This window comes from Rhinoderma darwinii, chromosome 3 (assembly GCF_050947455.1).
Source record: "Rhinoderma darwinii isolate aRhiDar2 chromosome 3, aRhiDar2.hap1, whole genome shotgun sequence".
NCBI lineage: Eukaryota > Metazoa > Chordata > Amphibia > Anura > Rhinodermatidae > Rhinoderma > Rhinoderma darwinii.
The window spans coordinates 205,373,162-205,395,453 of NC_134689.1; the positions used below are offsets into that span (position 1 = coordinate 205,373,162).

Consider the following 22,292-nt stretch of genomic DNA (forward strand, 5'->3'; position numbering starts at 1 on the left):
TATTTTTTACCAGATTCAATTTTTTGGTTACCTATAGGGCTGGGTCTAAAAATATTAAGGCTGATGCACTGTCGCGTAGCTTCATGGCCAGCCCTCCTTCGGAGGAAGATCCTGCTTGTATTTTGCCTCCAGGTATAATCATTTCCTCGATCGATTCTGATTTAGTCTCTGAAATTGCTGCTGATCAAGGTGCAGCTCCCGGGAACCTTCCTGAGAACAAGCTGTTTGTTCCCCTGCAATTCCGGCTAAGGGTACTTAGGGAAAATCATGACTCCGCACTATCTGGCCATCCAGGCATCCTGGGTACCAAACACCTCATTACCAGAAATTATTGGTGGCCTGGGTTGCCTAAAGACGTTAAGGCCTACGTCGCCGCTTGTGAGGTTTGTGCTAGGTCCAAGACTCCCAGGTCCCGACCAGCGGGCTTACTGCATTCGTGTAATGGCCGGAAGGAGGTGAAGGGAAAGTGAGCCCTAATCTACCCACCGCCCTGTCCCTGCCTACTTGCAACGACCCGCCCTAGGCGACGAGGTACAACTGGGCGGCGGTCCCTACGCTGTCTAAGTGCACAGGGAAACAAACAGGGAACATGCAAGGGAAGGGGCAGTAGCCACGGAACGCCACGAGGAAACGGAGCGGCGAACGGACAGTCAGGACCAGGACGAAGTGAGTACACCCAAGCGGGCAAGGAGACAGAAGCAAGCCAGGGGCAAAGCAGGTCAAGCAGAACTGCAGCAAGGCAGAAGCACGGCAGAAGCAGGCTGGAGCAAGCAGCAGTGGGGCCAGGAATCCAAAAGAATTACAAGCACTGAGGGAGAGAACAGGGCAGGTAATAAAGGACAGGGGGCGGAGCTAACTCCGACAGACCAGGCCGCGATAGGCTCTCCCACTCCTGAGCCTGCCACCCTGGTTGGTGGGAGATGGTGTCAGTCGAACAGGTCTGGCCTCAGGTGTGGATTGATTAATCCCAGGAGTATACCTAGATGAAGTACCTGGCAGATCCCTAACAGTACTCCCCCTTTTATGAGGGGCCACCGGACCCTTACTAAGGGGACCCGGTTTAGTGGGGAAGAGAAGGTGGAACCTCCTGATCAATACCCCAGCGTGAACATCACGGGCAGGTACCCAAGTCCTCTCCTCCGGCCCGTATCCTCTCCAATGGACCAGGTACTGGAGGGAGCCCTGGACCATCCTACTGTCCATAATCTTGGCCACCTCGAATTCCACCCCCTCAGGGGTGAGAACGGGAACAGGAGGTATCCTCGAGGGGGACCAGGACGGGGAGCAGCGTTTAAGGAGGGAGGCATGGAAGACGTCATGTATGCGAAATGATGGGGGGAGCTCCAGACGGAAGGATACAGGGTTGAGGACTTCAATGATCTTATAAGGTCCAATAAATCGGGGAGCGAACTTCCTGGACGGGACCTTAAGGCGCAAGTTCCTGGACGACAACCAGACCAAATCCCCGACGACAAACCGGGGGTTAGCAGAACGTCTACTATCCGCCTGAATCTTTTGTGCGCTCTGGGACGCCTCTAGGTTCTTCTGAACCTGGGCCCAGACAGTGCACAGTTCCCGATGAACATCCTCTACCTCAGGATTATTGGAACAACCAGGGGAGACGGAGGAGAATCTTGGGTTAAACCCGAAATTACAGAAAAACGGGGAGACCCCTGACGAGTTACTGACCCGGTTATTCAAGGAAAATTCAGCAAGGGGAAGGAATGAGACCCAATCGAATTGACAGTCAGAGATGAAACATCTTAAATATTGTTCCAGGGATTGGTTGGTCCTTTCCGTTTGGCCATTAGTTTCGGGATGGAAGGCGGAGGAGAAGGACAGATCAATCTCCAACTTTTTACAAAAAGCTCTCCAAAATAAGGAAACAAATTGTACCCCTCTGTCAGAAACGATATTGACTGGGGCCCCATGGAGACGCAGGATGTGTTTCACAAACAAAGAAGCTAACGTCTTGGCGTTAGGTAGCTTCTTAAGGGGCACAAAGTGGCACATCTTGCTGAAGCGGTCGACTACCACCCACACCACCGACTTGCCCTGAGATGGAGGCAAATCGGTGATAAAATCCATGGAGATATGGGTCCAAGGTCTCTGGGGAATGGGCAAGGAACGTAGTAGGCCCGCAGGTCGGGACCTAGGGGTTTTGGACCTAGCGCAAACCTCACAAGCGGCGACGTAAGCTCTAACGTCTTTAGGCAACCCAGGCCACCAATAGTTTCTGGTAATGAGGTGTTTGGTGCCCAAGATGCCAGGATGACCAGATAGAGCGGAGTCATGGTTTTCCCTGAGTACCCTCAGCCGGTATTGCAGGGGAACAAACAGTTTGTCCCCAGGGACGTTCCCGGGAGCTGCACCCTGATCAGCCGCGATATCAGAAGCTAAATCAGAATCCGTGGCAGAGACGATTATACCAGGGGGTAAAATACAAGCAGGATCCTTCTCAGAAGGAGGATTGGCCATGAAACTACGTGACAGAGCATCAGCCTTAATATTCTTGGACCCAGCCCTATAGGTAACCAAGAAATTAAATCTGGTAAAGAATAGTGCCCACCGAGCTTGTCTAGGATTAAGCCTCCGGGCCGATTCTAGGAAAACCAGATTCTTGTGATCCGTAAGGACCGTTACCTGGTGTCTGGCCCCCTCCAGGAAGTGCCGCCACTCCTCAAAAGCCCATTTAATGGCTAGAAGTTCGCGGTTGCCAATATCATAGTTACTCTCCGTGGGCGAAAACTTCCTAGAGAAGTAAGCACAGGGGCGGAGATGGGTGAGGGAGCTGGTACCCTGGGACAAGACGGCCCCCACTCCCACCTCGGATGCGTCAACCTCCACAATAAATGGCTCCTCTTGGTTGGGCTGAATCAGCACGGGGGCCGAGATAAAGCACTTCTTGAGGGTCTCAAAGGCCAGGACGGCCTCAGGGGGCCAATGGAGGACATCAGCACCCTTGCGGGTAAGGTCCGTAAGAGGCTTAGCGACGACCGAGAAGTTGGCAATAAATCTCCTGTAATAGTTGGCGAACCCTAAAAAACACTGTAACGCCTTAAGGGAGGCAGGTTGGACCCATTCCGCCACAGCCTGAACCTTGGCAGGGTCCATGCGGAATTCATGAGGAGTGAGGATTTGCCCTAAAAATGGTATCTCCTGTACCCCAAAGACACATTTTTCAGTCTTAGCAAACAGATTATTCTCCCGAAGGACCTGGAGCACCTTCCTGACATGCTCCACGTGGGAGGACCAGTCCTTGGAAAACACCAGTATGTCATCAAGGTACACAACAAGAAAATTACCCAGGTACTCTCTCAGGATTTCATTAATAAAATTCTGGAAGACAGCAGGGGCATTACACAACCCAAAGGGCATGACCAGGTATTCGAAATGACCCTCGGGTGTGTTGAACGCAGTTTTCCACTCATCCCCCTCTTTGATGCGGATAAGGTTATATGCCCCCCGTAGATCGAACTTAGAAAACCATTGGGCTCCCTGAACCTGATTAAAAAGATCCGGAATCAAAGGAAGTGGGTACTGGTTCCTTACGGTGACCTTATTCAGGTTACGATAATCAATGCACGGCCTAAGACCACCATCCTTCTTCCCCACGAAGAAGAAGCCAGCACCTACAGGAGAAGTCGAGGGGCGAATGAAACCCTTGGCCAGGCATTCTTGGATATACACCCTCATGGCTTCACGTTCAGGACATGAAAGATTAAATATCCTACCCTTAGGAAGCTTGGCACCGGGCACCAAATCGATAGCGCAATCGTAATCTCTATGGGGGGGCAACACCTCGGAGGCCTCCTTAGAAAACACATCGGCGAAGTCCTGAACAAACTCAGGAAGCGTGTTTACCTCCTCCCGGGGAGAAATAGAGTTAACAGAAAGACATGACATAAGACATTCATTACCCCATTTGGTGAGATCCCCAGTATTCCAATCAAACGTGGGATTATGCAACTGCAACCAGGGAAGACCTAATACCAGATCAGACGATAATCCCTGCATCACCAGTACAGAGCACTGCTCCAAATGCATGGAGCCAACAAGGAGTTCAAAAACAGGAGTATGCTGAGTAAAATAACCATTAGCAAGAGGAGTTGAGTCGATTCCTACTACAGGGATAGGATAAGGTAAATCAATACAAGGCATCTTTAGAGACATAGCAAATTCCGCAGACATGATATTAGCAGATGACCCTGAATCCACGAAAGCACTGCCCGTGGCAGACCGACCACCAAACGAGACCTGAAAGGGAAGCAAAATTTTATTGCGTTTCACATTAACGGGAAATACCTGTGCGCCCAAGTGACCTCCCCGATGATCACTTAGGCGCGGAAGTTTTCCGGCTTCTTATTCTTGCGCCTGGGACAGGTGTTCAGTAGATGCTTGTCGTCCCCACAGTAGAAGCAGAGACCATTCATTCTGCGAAACTCCCTACGTTGTCGAGGGGACATGGAGGCCCCGAGTTGCATAGGTACCTCCGAGTCCTCCGTGGAGGGGCGAGGAGACGGGACCTCGGGGGGGATCGCAGAAAAGTCAGAGGGGAGCACACTGAAGCGTTCTAGCTGACGTTCCCTGAGACGTCGGTCAAGTCGTACTGCTAGGGCCATAACCTGGTCAAGGGAGTCAGACGAGGGGTAGTTAACCAGCAGATCCTTCAGGGCGTCAGATAATCCTAACCTAAACTGGCACCTTAGGGCCGGATCGTTCCACTGAGAAGCTACGCACCACTTCCTAAAATCAGAACAGTATTCCTCAACCGGTCTCCTACCCTGACGTAAGGTCACCAGCTGACTCTCGGCTAAGGCAGTCCTGTCAGTCTCGTCGTAAATGAGGCCGAGGGCAGAGAAAAAGCGATCAACAGAGGAAAGTTCAGGGGCGTCAGGAGCCAAGGAGAAGGCCCACTCTTGGGGCCCTTCCTGGAGTCGGGATATGATGATACCCACCCGCTGGTTCTCGGAACCTGAGGAGTGGGGCTTTAGGCGGAAATACAGTCTGCAACTCTCCCGGAAGGAGAGAAACGTCTTACGGTCCCCTGAGAACCGGTCAGGTAACTTGAGGTCGGGTTCTAGAGGTGAGGTGAGGGGTACTACTAAAGCAGCGTCACCCTGATTGACCCTTTGGGCCAGGGCCTGGACCTGTAGGGAGAGGCCCTGCATCTGCTGGGCCAGGGTCTCAAGGGGGTCCATGATAGCGTCAGCGTAGGAGAAATGGTAGACTAGGTAAGGGCTTGTAATTATGTAATGGCCGGAAGGAGGTGAAGGGAAAGTGAGCCCTAATCTACCCACCGCCCTGTCCCTGCCTACTTGCAACGACCCGCCCTAGGCGACGAGGTACAACTGGGCGGCGGTCCCTACGCTGTCTAAGTGCACAGGGAAACAAACAGGGAACATGCAAGGGAAGGGGCAGTAGCCACGGAACGCCACGAGGAAACGGAGCGGCGAACGGACAGTCAGGACCAGGACGAAGTGAGTACACCCAAGCGGGCAAGGAGACAGAAGCAAGCCAGGGGCAAAGCAGGTCAAGCAGAACTGCAGCAAGGCAGAAGCACGGCAGAAGCAGGCTGGAGCAAGCAGCAGTGGGGCCAGGAATCCAAAAGAATTACAAGCACTGAGGGAGAGAACAGGGCAGGTAATAAAGGACAGGGGGCGGAGCTAACTCCGACAGACCAGGCCGCGATAGGCTCTCCCACTCCTGAGCCTGCCACCCTGGTTGGTGGGAGATGGTGTCAGTCGAACAGGTCTGGCCTCAGGTGTGGATTGATTAATCCCAGGAGTATACCTAGATGAAGTACCTGGCAGATCCCTAACAATTCGTTGCCCATTCCCCAGAGACCTTGGACACATATCTCCATGGATTTTATCACCGATTTGCCTCCATCCCAAGGCAAGTCGGTGGTGTGGGTGGTGGTGGACCGCTTCAGTAAGATGTGCCACTTTGTGCCCCTCAAGAAACTACCCAACGCCAAAACGTTGGCTACCTTGTTTGTCAAACACATCCTGCGTCTCCATGGGGTCCCTGTCAATATTGTTTCGGACAGAGGGGTACAATTTGTTTCATTGTTTTGGAGAGCCTTCTGTATGAAGTTGGGGATTGATCTGTCCTTCTCCTCTGCCTTCCATCCTGAAACCAATGGCCAAACGGAGAGGACTAATCAGTCTCTAGAACAATACTTAAGGTGTTTTGTCTCTGACTGTCAATTTGATTGGGTCTCTTTCATTCCCCTCGCCGAATTTTCCCTTAATAACCGGGTCAGTAACTCGTCTGGGGTCTCTCCTTTTTTTTGTAATTTTGGGTTTAATCCACGGTTCTCCTCCGTTTCACCTGGTAGTTCCAACAATCCTGAGGTAGAGGTCGTTCATCGGGAACTGTGCACAGTCTGGGCCCAGGTTCAGAAAAACCTAGAGGTGTCCCAGAGCGTACAAAAAACTCAGGCTGATAAAAAACGTTCTGCTAACCCCCTGTTTATGGTCGGGGATCTGGTGTGGTTGTCGTCTAGGAACTTGCGTCTCAAGGTTCCGTCCAAGAAGTTTGCTCCCCGGTTTATTGGGCCGTATAAGGTCATTGAGGTCCTCAATCCTGTCTCCTTCCGGCTGGAGTTACTCCCGTCTTTTCGGATACACGACGTGTTTCATGCCTCCCTCCTCAAACGCTGCTCCCCGTCCTTGGCTCCCTCGAGGAGACCTCCTGTTCCCATCCTCACCCCGGAGGGGGTGGAATTCGAGGTGGCCAGGATTGTGGACAGCAAGATGGTCCAAGGCTCCCTCCAGTACCTGGTCCATTGGAGAGGATACGGGCCCGAGGAGAGGACTTGGGTACCCGCCCGGGATGTTCACGCTGGGGTATTGGTCAGGAGGTTCCACCTGCGTTTCCCCAGTAAGCCAGGTCCACTTAGAAAGGGTCCGGTGGCCCCTCATAAAAGGGGGGGTACTGTAAAGGATCTGCCAGGCACTGCGGGGTTAACTCCCAGAACTAATCAGTCAGCACCTGAGAATACTTCCCTGAGACTGACTCCTGCTTCCACCATTCAGGCTGGCAGGCTTAGGAGTGGGAGAGCCTATCGTAACCTGGCCAGACTCAGCTAGCTCCCGCCCTCGGTCTATTTAAGCCTGCACTTCCTGTCCCTCGGTGCTTGTTATTGCTTTGGTTTCCTTCCTTGTGGTTCCTGGCCCAGCTACAGCTCCTGCTATTTTTGATCCTGCTCCATACCGACCCTGGCTTACCGACTACTCTTCTGCTTTTCGTTTTGTACCTCGCACACTCCTGGCTTGACTCGGCTCGTTCACCACTCTGGTTGCTCACGGTGTTGCCGTGGGCAACGGCCCCTTTTCCTTGCTTGTGTTCCTTGTATGTTTGTCGTGTTTGTCGTGCACTTACTGAGCGCAGGGACCGCCGCCCAGTTGTACCCCGTCGCCTAGGGCGGGTCGTTGCAAGTAGGCAGGGACAGAGTGGCGGGTAGATTAGGGCTCACTTGTCCGTCTCCCTACCCCCTGCCGTTACACAACGTTCCACTTTTATTAATATGTCAAGTTTAAAAACGAAGAAGTAGTGGATGATGTGACAGAGTACAGAGATAGGTAGAAGGGGGAAGGTCAAAATTGCCTTAGTTAATTTTGCCAATCTGGTCATACTGTATTTGCCATGATATGTTGCCTGTTGATAAAACAGGTTGACATCAGATGAGTGCATATCATGATCACCTGTGAAGATCTCTATGGTTGCCTGCCGGTATACGTATGTATTGCCTGGCTTTCGAAAGACTTTTATTCAGTACAGTATGCTTAGAACAAATAAGAAAAGAGAAGCATGGATAGATTTTAGTTCAACAGGACAAGGCCATTTTTTTTTAAGACGCTGCAGGTGTCTATAGCTTTTGGGTTTAAATATTGTTCCTGTAGACTTTGTAACTTCCACAGTATCAGAAAGGTTTGACCTTCGACTGCTCCAAATCTAAACCTAATTATGCAGCTTTTAGTAGTTGCTGCTGGAGAAAATGTAATTATGCCGCTGATCTCATTGAAATGAAGTCGGTAAATTCAAGCCATATGAGCCTCATGATAAATGAGGTTCTTCTCCATGCTTTATTATCAATATAAATAAATGTAATCAAAAGATGAAGATTTGCAACACTTATATGCACGGTTACTAGGCATGGTTTATTATCTCGATTAACAAAGATAATTTTGTTCTTGAAATTTTGTTTAACCAGTTCAGCGCTCACATTATCACATCATGACTTTTAATGTCTTGCATGACTGTGTAACTTATGAACAGGACTACTTGTCTGCCATACCGATCTATCGATAAAGTTTTATCAATAATATACAGATTAACACTGCTCGGTGATAATAAAATCAGAATTCTCCTGGAAAACGAGGCGGAATAACTGATTTTGTGGCAACACTCTGTATGCTGCGCTGCAGAAAACAACCGATCATCAGATACGTGCTAGTCAGATGAAGAAATTAGTCTAGTGCTGAAACGCGTAGGAGCACATCAATAGAATACGATATTACATCTATTTCCAAGTCTCCTACTATGTTAACCGGCAGCACCAACGGCAGTGCCGTCAGCTTTGGTTTTCCCTTTTGCTATGTCCACCTTCAAGCACCGGTTTACAGTTTATGTATAGAAATATTCCGTATAAAAATTTGTTACTCTGTAAATTTCATCACCTATTTTTAGTATTATTTTACTGCTTCTAAGTTACAGCCTGTATTAGAGCCCAGGACTACATTCACAGTTCTGTCGCTTGTTTTTGGAAACAGTCAGCAATCTTGTTGTTAGATACATTCGTAATAGCTTAGCTGAGCTCCTGTAATACAGATTACTGTACGGTGTCTGGTGTAAAAATTTTACCTCCCAGTAAATTACCATAGCAAGTTCTGTGCAGACATTGAAGCAGCAGGGGATGCTTGGAGAAATCTCCCGAATTGTAAATGCAGCTCTGGCCTATATGGCAGGCTGTAACTAAGGATCATTACAAGATAAGTACAATATAATATATAAAAATTATAAAATAGTTCTCATATGTGGACATATACTTTAACCTGTTCTCTATGATTTTAAGTGGAAACACATTAGTCTTCACTTGTCCACCCCATGTGATTGGCTGCAGCGGTCACATGGGATGAAACGTTATCCCAGGAGGCCGGCCTGGACAAAGAAGCACAGAATTCTGGGGAAGTATAAGACTTTTTATTTTTTATCGGATTTGCGATTTAATCGCAACATCTGCTATTTGTTACAGGTTTTAGCTCCCCATTGAATTAATTGGGGAAAACCCGCAACAAAAAAGCAGCGATTACGCAAATACAATTGACATGCTGCGGATTAAAAAAACACACCACATGTCAAATTCTGAGCGTCTTTTCCGCTTTGTTCAAATCTCATCCACTCTGTTGCTACTGTATTATGCTGTGGGAAAATTTGCAGTATTTACACAATGTGTGAAACGGGCCTAAAACATTTCCATTCAAACTGTTAAAGGGGTTTTCCCATCAGAGACATTTTATGACATATCCACAGGATATGTAATAAATGTCAGATAGATGCGGGTCCCACCACTGGGACCCGCACCTATCTCTAGAAAGTGGCCCCCTAAACCCCGTTCTACCTTTTACTACTGCAGCTGCCTCCCGGCAACTTCCTGACTATATGGTCAGGAGTACAAAAACAGCATAGCTCGCTGAGCTACGCTGTTTCTGTAAGTCCCATAGACCTGAATGGTAGTTATGGAAACAGCGTAGCTCGCATGCTACACTGCTTCCATAACTGCCATTCACTACTTCACTACTATGGGACTTACGAAAATAGCGTAGCTCCGCAAGCTCCGCTGTTTTCGTACTCCCGACCATATAGTCAGGAAGTGGCAGGGAGGCAGCGGGAGCAGAAGACGGTAGAACGGGGTTTAGGGTGCCACGTTCTAGAGATAGCTGACATTTATGACATATCCTGTAGACATGTCATAAATGTCCCTGATGGGAAAACCCCTTTAAATGTAGCGGTTACACCTGCTTCATGTTATAGCTTCACATTAATCCATCATACTGCATTAGTGCATTGGTTGAGCTTGTGCTGGAATCGCCAGGGATTTATTCATACATGATTAAGCCCAGCAGGCAAGACTTAAATCTGATATTCACATTCTATATTCACTTTTTCATCTCTGACAGCTTGGTGTGTTTTCACATTCGGCTTTTCACTCGTTGAGTTGTGAAGTGGTGGAAAGTGCTATTTAACTGTCAATGAGTTTTTAACAAGTCGCAACCTTGCTAGTTGTTCAAAGTGGAAGAAAACCCAGAATATATTTACATATTGTAAAATGTTAAGAGGGAAGATCTGTACTGTAATTTTCATGGGTATTTCCTCAAGGAAAGTGGTTTTCGTTTTCTTCAGCTCGATCCCAGGTTAATATTGACAAAAGTCAAGTGACACATTCTGATATGAATTTAAAGTGAACATGTCACCAGCATTTCACCTATTGAACTTTACATATCCCTCACTGGCCGCTGCTATGAAAAGTTCATTGCCGTTATCCCCTCTCCTAAACTCCTCCTCCAACTGTAAATAACGGTCTGCAAACATTTTGCGCCTTTTATCGTAATAATCCGGTCTCCCTTTGTGCACACACCCCAGAAGAGGACATCAATGCAGAAGTACGGGGTTTTCTGTGCTGGGGAAGGCGAGGAGTTGTCAATCAAAAGTAAGGAGGCTGGGTAAACTCAGAAAGACTTGAGGACTAAAGATATGACCCTTTTCAAACGAAGATTTTACTCTTTAATGCTCATTTGCGTTCGGTGTGGGAACACTAAAAAACTGAATACTGAAGCTATAGGGCCGACTAAGAAGACAATTATAGGTTATATAGAAATTATTTTTCATGCACTACCATCAGGTATTGCTGGTTTAATAGGTGAAATGCTGGTGACAGCTTCCCTTTAATATAGAAACATTTAATGTTGAGACTGCAATAAAATCTAATAATACAATATAATATTATATGTTTACTTATCTGCAGGCTATTATTGTATCACTACCTGATCCAAATGACGTTGTACATCAATCACTGCGTTCTATAATGGGTGTGCAAGTAGGGATGTAAATAGTTATATGGGTGCAGCTTGTATATGACAACACTGAACTGCCCACTTTTTGCATCTTAACCCCTTCAGGACTGAGCCTGTTTTGGCCTTCACTTTATGTGGTAATAACTTCGGAATGCTTTTACCTATCCAAGTGATTCGGAGATTGTTTTCTCGTGATATATTGTACTTTATGTTAGGGGAAAAATTTGGTCGATAAATTCAATATTTATTTGTAAAAAACACCAAGATTTAGAGAAAATTTGCAAAAATTTGCATTTTTCTAAATTTAAATGTATCTACTTGTAAAACAGATAGTAATACCACACAAAATACTTACTAGTTTATATTTCCCATATGTCTAATTTATGTTTGCATCATTTTTTGAACATTCTTTTATTTTTCTAGGACGTTACAAGGCTTAGAACTTTAGCAGCAATTTCTCACATTTTCAAGAAAATTTCAAAAGCCTATTTTTTCAGGGACCAGTTCAGTTCTGAAGTGGCTTTGAGGGCCTTATATATTAGAAAGTCTCCATAAATCATCCCATTTTGAAAACTGCACCCCTCAAAGTATTCAAAACAACATTCAGAAAGTGTTTGAACCCTTTAGGCGTTTCACAGGAATTAAAGCAAAGTAGAGGTGAAATTTACAAATTTCTTTTTTTTTTCTCAAATTCATTTGTAATACATTTTTTCTGTACCACAGAAGGTTTTACCCAAGAAATGCAACTCAATATTTATTGCCCAGATTCTGCAGTTTTTAGAAATATCCCACATGTGGTCCTAATGCGGTAATGGACTGAAGCACCGGCCTCAGAAGCAAAGGTGCACCTAGTGGATTTTGGGGCCTCCTTTTTTTAGAATATATTTTAGGCACCATGTCAGGTTTGAATAGGTCTTGTGGTACTATTTTGGAAACTATACCCCTCAAGGAATTTATCTATCGGTATAGTTAGAATTTTGAACCCACAGGTTTTTTTCTAAATTTATTTAAATTAGTATGTGAAGATGAAAATCTACTTTTTTTGTGAAAAAACGTAGATATTTTAAATTTTTACAAGGAATAAACTAGAAAAAACACCCCAACATATGTAAAGCAATTTCTTCTGATTTATAGCAATACCCCATATGTGGTAATAAACTGCTGTTTGGACCCACAGCAGGCCTCAGAAGAGAAGGAGCACCATTTGGATTTCTGATTTTGCTGGAATAGTTTTCAGTGCCGTGTCGCGTTTGCAATGCACTGGAGGGATGAAAACCGTTGAAACCCTCCAATAGTGACCCCATTTTGGAAACTACACCCCTCAAGGAGTTTAGGGGTAAAGTTAGCATTTTGACCCCACAGTTGTTTTGCTAAATTCATTGGAATTAGTCTGTAAAGATAAAAATCTACTTTTTTTCTGTAAGAACTTAGACATTTTTAATTTTTACATGGAATAAAGGAGAAAAAGCACCCCAACATTTGTAAAACAATTTCTCCTGATTACGTAAATACCCCATATGTGGTAATAAACTGCTGTTTGGACTCACACCGGGGCTTAGAATGGAAGGAGCGCTATTTGGCTTTTGGAGCTCAAATTTAGCTGGAATAGTTTTTGGGTGTCTTGACGAATTTGCAAAGCCACTGAGAGACCGAAACAGTGGAAGCCCCCCAAAAGTAACCCCATTTGGGAAACTACACCACTTAAGGAATCTATCTAGGGGTATAGTGAGCATTTAGACCCAACATGTCTTTTGAAGAATTTATTAGCATTAGTCCGTGAAAATTAATATCAACATTATTTCCACTAAAATGTTGAATTTTTTCGATTTCACAAAGGATAAAGGAGAAAATGCACCCCAACATTTGTAAAGCAATTTCTCTCGAGTACGGCTATAGCCCACATGTGGTCATAAATGTTTTTTCATTAGAAAGTAATTAACCCTTTCCGAACTGATCCATGTTTTTCTTTTTTCTTTTTCGTTTTTCCTCCCCGCTTTCCGAGAGCCACAACTTTTTTATTTTTCCGTCAATAGAGTGGTGTGAGGGCTTATTTTTTGCAGGACGAGCTGTAGTTTTTATATGTACCATTTTTTGTACATAAGACCTTCTGAGCACTTTTTATTAAATTTTTTGGTAGAGCCAAGGTGACCAAAAAACTGTGATTTTGCCGTTTAAAATTCTTTATTTTTCAGGGCGTTCACCGTGCGAGTTCAATAGTGGTATATTGTAATAGCTTGGACTTTTACAGATGCAGCGATACCAATTTTGTGTATTTTTTTACATTACTTTAGAGAAAAAATGTGAAAAGGGTTTCTTTTTGGACTTTAAATATTTATTAAATTTTTTCCACTAATAATAACTATTTACTTTTGTTTTTACATATTTTATTAGTCCCCCTAGGAGACTTGAACCAGCAATCGTTAGATCACTGGTAGAATACACAATATATTGTGATTTTTACAGGCTCTTGTAACAGCGCGATCGCTGTTTCTGTCCGTTAGTCCCGGTATCAGCTGTAATACACAGCTGACACCCGCAGCTCATGGCGCGGGCTCAGCGCGTGAGACGCTCCATATATCACCCCCCACACCACGACATGCTATTAAGTCATGGTGCGCAAAGGGTTTAATTGCAGCGGATGGTGCAAAGTGAAAATTACAATTTTCCACTGATGTGCCATTTTAGTGCACTATATGTTGTGCCCAGTTTTTGCCACAAATACCTCATAAAATATTAACCGGGTTCTCCCAGGTATGGCGATGCCATATCGGTGGACGTAAACGGCTGTTTGGGCACGCTGTAGGGCTCAGAAGGGAGGGAGCGGCATTTGGTTTTTGGAGTGCAGATTTTGCTTGGTAGTAGTTCTGTTTGGCATTTTACTGGTATTTCAGTTTATAATGTGGGGGCATATGTAAGCAGTGCCGAGTACATCAGGGGCATAATAAGAGGGTATAATAATGGGGTAAATAAATAATCCGCAGATATGTGGCCAGTGTGGCACTTATAAATGGCGCCCTATCTTATCCGCTTTTGGAACACTGCACATTTTGCATCGCCATAATCTGGGAGCCGGAACTTTTTTTATTTTTTCACCACCGGAGCTGCGTGAGGGCTTATTTGTTGCGGGACAATCTGTATTTTTCATTGGTACCATTTTGGGATACATGCGATTTTGTTGATCACTTTTTATTCCACTGTCGGCAAGCAAGGTGACCAAAAACCATCAATTCTGACAATGATTTTTATTTATTTTTTACGGCTTTCACCCTGGGCTATAAATGACCGTTATATTTTATTCTGCGGGTCGGTACGATTACAGCGATACCATATGTATATAGGTTTTTTTATGTTTTGCAGCGTTTGCGCAATAAAATCACTTATTTAGAAAATAAATTATTTTTTGTCACCATATTCTGAGAGCCATAACTTTTTTATTTTTCAGTCAAAAAAGCTGTGTAAGGGCTTGTTTTTTGCGGGACGGGTTGTAGTTTGTATCGGTACTATTTTGGCGTACATGCGACTTTTTGATCACTTTTTATTGTATATTTTGGGAGGGGTGGTGACAAAAAAATAGTGACTCCGGCATTGTTTTTCGTTGATTTTTTTTGCGGTGTTCACCGTGTGGGAAAAATAATATTATAGTTTTATAGTTGGGGTCGTTACGAACGCGGTGATACCAAATATGTGTACTTTTTTTTTACGTGTTCATTTTTTTCCTATAATAAGAGACTTACTATAGGAAAGAAAGCAGTTCTTGTTTATATCACTTATAACTTTTATTTTGACACTTTTTTTTAAAACATTTTTATTCGTTTTTTTGTTTTTTTTTACTTGTCCCACTAGGGGACACTTAGACTTCCAGCTCTGATCGCTGCTGGAATACATTACACTACCTATGTAGTGTAATGCATTCCAACTGTCATTGTGACGTAACAGTCACACTGACAGGTAGCCTACGATGACCACCCTCCGGCTGGTCCTCATAGGCTTCTGTACATGGCAGCCCGGAAGCCATTGTCTGGCGTCCGGTTCCCATGGGTACCATCGCCAGCCCCCATGATTTCACGTGGGGGGCTGCCGATCGGCGCTAAACACCTTAATTGTGGTGCTAAAAATCGAACGCCGCAATTAAGGGGTTAACTGCCGAAATCAGTGGTGATGGGCCGCTGATCGGCAACGGGGAATGCAGGGCAGGCACCCTGCACAGTTAACCGCCGCTGCGGTGTAGCGGCGAGCGGCGGTTAACTGTCAAAGCACAGACGTAACTGCACGTCAAGGTGCGCGAACTTACTGCACACATCGACGTGCAGTTACGTCAAGGTGCGGGAAGGGGTTAAAAGCGTTCTAAAAGCAAAACCCGACCAGAGGATTTGCAAGCATCAGGACACTGTAACTTCAAGAACTGAAACACTATAAGGCCTTATTCACACGAACGTGTGCGTTTTGCGCAAGAAAAAAATGCTTCGTTTTTTGCACATTGCAGTTCCATGTGTCATAAGTGTTTGCTTCGTGGCTGTGTGATTTTCACGCATATGCCATCCTTATGACAGGCGGTTTTGATGTTTAGAAAAATAAATGAAGGAAGTAGTTTTATTATTTCCTTCATTTCTTGATCTATTGTTGCGCGATTCACGTGCGACACATGGAAGTGCTTCCTTGTGCTGTCCGTGATTTTCACGCACCCATTGACTTCAATGGGTGCGTGATGGGCGAAAAACGCCCAAGTACAGGACATGTCGTGAGTTTTACGCAGCGGGCACACGCTGCGTGAAAATCACGGAATGTCTGAACGGCCCCCTTGACTAACATAGGTCCGTGCGACGCGCGTGATTTTCACGCGCGTATCACGGACGTTAAATACATTCGTGTGAATAAGGCCTAAAGATGTATGCTATTAAAGAGGTTGTCTGGTTTCAACATATTAACCCCTTCCCGCCGCAGCCATTTTTCAGATTTTGATTTTTGTTATTTTTAACTCCTTACCTTCCAAAACCAAAACTTTTTTATTTTTCCGTCTATATATGGTGCCATATAATGTACTAGGAAACGGGAAAAAATTATTTGGGGGGTAGAAAATGAAAAAAACAGCGATTCCTCTATTGTTTTTTGCACTTCGTTTTTACGGAATTCACAGTGCAATTAAAACAGCATGTTAACTTTATTCTGTGGGTCACTACGATTACGGCGATACCAAATATATATAGTTTGTTCTATATTTAAAGTGTAAAAAATAAAATTAATTTTGTGTCGCCAGATTCCGAGAGCCATAACTTTTTTATTTTTCCGTCGATTAAGTGGTATGAGGGCTTATTTTTTGCTGGATAAGCTGTAGTTTTTAATGATACCATTTTGGGGTACATTCAACATTTTGATCACTTTTTATTAAATTTTTTGATATTCTGGTTTCAACTGTGTTTTTATTGAAAATTTTTCTAAAATATACATATAACTTAGAGCAGCATGAAGGGCCATGCAATTCACATAGTAAGACAGTAACTTTCAATAGACAGACAAAACATCTGGGAAAAAACACAGGGGTTTAAGGGGGTGAGGGGGGGGGATAGTCGGAGCTCCACCTACAACCTAATCTTGAGATCCCTGTATCCAATACTTGTCCCACGGATCCCACACCACTTTGAACCTGTCCAGTTCATTGTCAATAGAGGCCGTCATATGTTCCATTGTACGTATTTCCCTAATTCTAGTTACTAAGTCGATGTGAGAGGGAGGGGTTGTCTGTCTCCATTTCCACGCTATCAACGTCTTAGCGGCTGTGAGAAAGTGTCGAAAGAGTCGAGCTGGTGATTTCCCCAAAGACCTAGGGGGAACATTCAGGAGGTAATGAAGAGGATCTAAGGGAATATCCTGCTGCAACACCGCCAATGCCAAGTTTAATTTTTTGATATTCTGCATACAGAGCAGATGTATTGTTCACTAAGAATTGAATCAATCAGTCCTGCGAACCTGACGGGTTCAGCGAAAGCAGTTCTTGCGTGTCTGACATGCAGGATCCACCTATAATCTATCACATCTAAGTTATGAACTTAGATGTGATGTATAACAGGTGGATCCTGTGTGTCAGAGACGGGCAGGACCTGCTTTCACTAAACCCGTCAGTTCAGCGGACCTCATGGGTACAGTATTCAGTAATATTTTTAATATTAATACTTTTATTATTTTTTTCTATATTAGTAAAATCTTCAACTCATTTTACATTTTTATTTTTAGTCTCACTAGGGAACTTGAATAAGCAATTGTTAGATCGCTGGTACAATATACTGCAATACTTATGTTTTGCAGTGCATTGTACTTTTATCACTCTTCTATTAAGCTAAGATGTCAGACCTGGGGGCCTTCAACATATGTTTAGGCCTTTTAGTACTTTAAAAATAACTTTACAAGTTATATAGTGCATAGACATCACTAAAAACATTTCTAAAACGTTTGTTGACAGCCTTCTTACAATTATTACCAAGAGGGATTTTTGGGATAAGGCATAACTTTTTTTGCTGATGGACAGCAATAACTCCACTTTTTTTTTGTTGTTAGGGCTGATTCAGACGACCGTGGCGTTTTTGCGCACGCAAAATGCGCTGCGTTTTGCCTGCGCAAAAGCCACTTACTTGCTCCGTGAAGCAGCATCATATGATGCCCGGCTGCGTGCTTTTCGTGCAGCCGCCATCATTATGACACGCCATTTGCATGTTTCTAAACAGAAAAGCACGTGGTGCTTTTCTGTTTACATTCATCCTTTTGACAGCTGTTGCGCGAAACAGGCAGTTCGCACGGAAGTGCTTCCGTGCAACCTGCGTGGTTTTCACGCACCCATTGACTTCAATGGGTGCGTGATGCGCGAAATACGCAGAGATATTGACCGTGTCGCGCTTTTTACGCAGCGGACAAACGCTGCGCAAAAAGCACGGACTGTCTGTACTGGCCCATAGACTTCTATTGGTCTATGCGTGCCGCGTGAAAAACACACGGCCTGCACGGACGCAATTCATGTTCGTGTGAATCCGCCCTTATCCTGAAAGCTAAACCAAGAACTGTCATCTTGCTGTGGACAATCCAATAAGGGTGCAGTCACATATATCTTTCAGGGGATTAGTTCTCTCCGTATTTAAAAAAATAAAACCTGCTGTGGTGCCCATAGTTCCCATCCTGTGTTTGAAAATGTCTGGTGTTTATGCCACAGACTGTGTTATTATATAAGAAGCCGAAGGAAACTGAGATTGGCCACCGTATATATGTGAACAATCCCTAAAATAGTTTCTGACTTTGAGTATAGACCTGACTCATTGTTTGTCTGTCTGAATTTATGTATAGTACTCATTAATATTTACTATAGTGTTATTCCTTTTCAGGTAGTTGCTATTTTCTGAACCTGGATCTTAATGTGTAGATTGTGAATCAGCAATAGGAATGTTTCATAATACTTCATTTCTTTTTCACTTGAAGGTTATATCGGGTCAGAGTTCACTTCCGGCAGCTGCAGAACAGAATATAACTGCCGCCATGAAGGTAATAAGCCCTCAATAAAAATCTCAGATTAATGTTTGCTTTGAACTCCAGCTCATATAGACGAGCTAGACAGCAAATATTGGAATTGTATATGACAGTTGTGTGGTGCTACCATATTATTTATTTCTGAAAGGGTTTCAGCTTTTTATATCAGAATCCGTAATCTGGGCAAGTCCTTAAATAAGATGTAACTATATAGAATTTACAAAAACAATAGTCTCAATATAATCATATGTTGTTTGAAAGTTGAGAGCAACATATATTTGTAATATTACATAATTACATTGTTCCAATCAAATAGCGCTATGGCTGTACAGCAACTTTGGCTGCAACGCAGGTCACGCGTCCAAAGATTGCTGTATCGCGCTCTGTAATGTAGATAAATGTGGTAACTTTGCGACCCGCAAGGTACCACCCCACCACAGTCGAAAGAAGTCTAACAGGTTTAGATTTCTTATGACTCTGAAGTCGCGGTCGCGGGATCTTGCTCGTTGCAAAGCGACCACATTGAATTTCATTACCTGAGACACACACACAGCGAACTTTGGCCGCGCGACTTGTTTCACGGCCAATGTCGCTGTGTAGCCCTAGCCTATATTTGGATGAAAAGGCTCTTGGGCCAATAAATATACAAGTTTATCATTTATATTCGATATCAAGAGCAAATGTTTTGCATGACTTATTCTTAAAAATATGACTAATAATTAATGACATGAGACCGAGAAATATTGTTCCATTTATTTTGCAAGTAAGCAAACAAAATTAACCTTGTTGCTTTTGATGGTCAATTTATCCCGAACATGTTAAATAGGCACTAAACTTTGAACTTTGCATAAATCAATAGTATAAGCGAATATAATAAACTTTATAATATATCTTATTGTATAACAAAATGTCTATTCTCTACTTATCAGCCCCCACCTCCCAACTATTCACTCACTCTGAATTTATTTATTTCTCTATCCACTTACTGAGGGATCAGGTTACATGCTGCCCATAAAAGTCTATGGGAAGGGGAGGAAGGAGCAGAGCGAGAGAGAGAGAGGCGAGGAAATGCAGACACAGATGCTACAGCTGCTCATAATAAGAGTTCTATCTTACTCCAGTGCTGGATTCAGAGCCACACTGTTCATTACTGCTGTATAATGTCCTCCATGTTGCTGCAACTTCTATATATGTGGTAGATAGAGATAGGAGAGCAGGACTCTCCTTTTCTCTCTGTGAAGTGTATGCAGATATGACAGAAGTTAGGCTCCACCCACTAGCTACTGGAAAATTGAGAATTAGAGAGAGAGCCTGCAAAGGGGAAAGCTGCTAAAAAATTCAGCATACAAGTCATATAATGGCCAGAAATCGTATTATTCCTTATGTACACACATATGACACCTTATGCTGAAAGGTTGGGTACACTTTAAATCAGATAGGCAGGTTAACTAACCTGGCCTCTATAGAACTTGCACCTATTCACGATGCCGTCAGCGAAGATTGTTGCTTTAGGTCATTTTCTATTTGATAAATTAATCTCTGAACTTTTTTTTCTGGAGACAAGCAAGCAGCGTTATCTCCTCTAGGATATTGTTGAACATTGTTGCATGCATTTTTCTGATGATGAGCTTCAGGGGGCTGGTGCCAGATGAATAAAAGCATCTGGACTGCAAAAGGTAATTGTCTGTGGCCTGCAAAAGGCATTTGTTTTTGGGGTAAGAACAGCCACCTAGCAACAACTAATGCCTCCCCATCCTGCCAGCAAAAGTGAAACGCTGAAGCCCGGCAGGACTCCCTTCAGAGGCTACAAATTTTTTAAGGATGGCTTGTTGGTTAACTAATCCCTAGATAAGGAGACTGAGGAGGACAACGGCTAATGAAAAATCTGTGCGCAGAGATCCAATGCTTTTATTGGGGCAAGCACCCAACAACACAAAGTATATATATAAACATGCAGGGGCAGACTCAGACAATGGAGGGACTTGGTGCAAAAATAGCATGCTAGATTCTCTTCGCATTCCTGCAATTTACATCCTCTTATATTTAAATTAAACTATGATATGATATATTATTTATCTGGAAACTCAAAATATCTTAATTCCATCTCTGGTGAGCTAGGGTATAGAAGGAGTTAAGAATAGCATCCCTGGTGGTCTGGGGTATTGAAAAGGTTAATAATAACATCCCTGGTGGTCTAGGGCGGTGAAGGGGTTAACTCCCTGTACATAAGGCTGCAGGATTCCTTTCTCTTGCTCCTTCATCTGTGGCTGTAAACTGCTCAGGCGCACAGACTCTGTGTGGTGAGAGTGGACCACCTACTCTCTCTGGGCATTTGTGCAGCTGAACAGGCTGCACAGTGTTGCTCACCTCGTTCGGCTCCAGCGACGAATCCCAGGGAGTGACTCCTGCTGACAGCCACGGATGGTTGCTAGGCAACCAAACGCCTTTTACTCTGGCCTAGCCGTGGCCCTGCTGGATCCATCCACAGCTTTTCTCTTTTTCACAGCCTAGGAGCTCTAGGTTGCAGGTGCATTGGCACCTGCTGCTGACGTCAGGTCTAGCGGCCTATTTGATGGGGAATAAGCCTTGCCTGCAGATCCAGATTTATCCTATTTTTGGCTATTGTTCCTTTTGCTATTTAACTCTGATCCTGACCCTGATCATGGTCTTGTTCCTGAACTACGCTCCTGTCTACGCTCCTGTCTTTCCCTTTGGCTTTGTCGCTTGGATCCCGTGTTTCTACTCCTGGTATCGACTCGTAACCGAACTCCTGACTATGGTTGTTTCTTATCCTCTGACTTGTGACTTTCTGACTACTAATTAGTCGATAACACCCGACTACGTTCCTGGCTCTGCTATAGCGGAGACCATGCAGAAAGGAGGTCTTTATGTAATGAAGAGATTAGAAATCCCTTCCCTGCGTGGCATTGACAATTCTAGGTAATCATGTTCAAGACAAAGTCATGGATCCTCCAGATCCCTTACTAAGTCAAGCTCAATAGGAGATTCATCAAAGTGGGCTGTTTTGCTTCTTCCATTCAAGACCAAATGAAACCCGCTTCAGGGTCTTTGTTAGCCATGGCTTCTGAACATGAAACAGTGTAAGTTCCGCTGTCCTAGCTGGCATGGCCAGAGATAGCAGGCATGCCAGCTTAATACCTAACATTCTTAGGGAAAAATTTGCATCACCTGCTGCCCTTAGAAAACACAGAAGAGGCTTCACATTTCAGCTTCTCTTTTTTTCAGTTACCTTATGTACTGTATTTCTTGTTTCCCATTCAATTTGAGACTTTATCTTTGGTAGAAGCCATACCGGTTTGTAATTTTGGCTTTGAAACTCCAGAGCTGCGTCCAGCTCTGGGAGGTGCCTGAAATGTCACTGTCTTTATGCTTACCAGTTCTTGAATTCTGCAATATTGACCTTATATCTTATATCGTTTATGGTTTCTAGGTTTTAGAGAATGGTTAATTAGGTCATTGGTGTGTTCAGATAAGCCTGGGAATGAGAACAGCCGATTAGAATGGGTATATACATTAATTTCACATAAAGCTGAGGGACAAGATCCCTAGACTCCTAGAAAGAGTTGACTGTCAAGCCCAGGGGGAGCTTGATCATGATGTGTAACACTGGGTACCATGGTTTTCAGGGCCACATGAGATAAACGAGAACCAGTTTGTCCTCCTGTTCAAGTGATTTTCCGTAGC

The 22,292-nt window shown here is 44.3% G+C and overlaps 1 protein-coding gene across 2 annotated transcripts in view; it reads left to right on the forward strand.

The window, feature by feature from the left end:
• Nucleotides 1–22,292, forward strand: part of COG5 (component of oligomeric golgi complex 5) — a 383,955-nt gene that overhangs the window by 306,198 nt on the left and 55,465 nt on the right. For both annotated transcript variants that reach the window (XM_075857265.1, XM_075857266.1), the window contains exon 16: nt 18,540–18,602. In XM_075857265.1, coding sequence (XP_075713380.1) covers nt 18,540–18,602 — 63 coding nt within the window. The remainder of the gene's footprint in view (nt 1–18,539; nt 18,603–22,292) is intronic.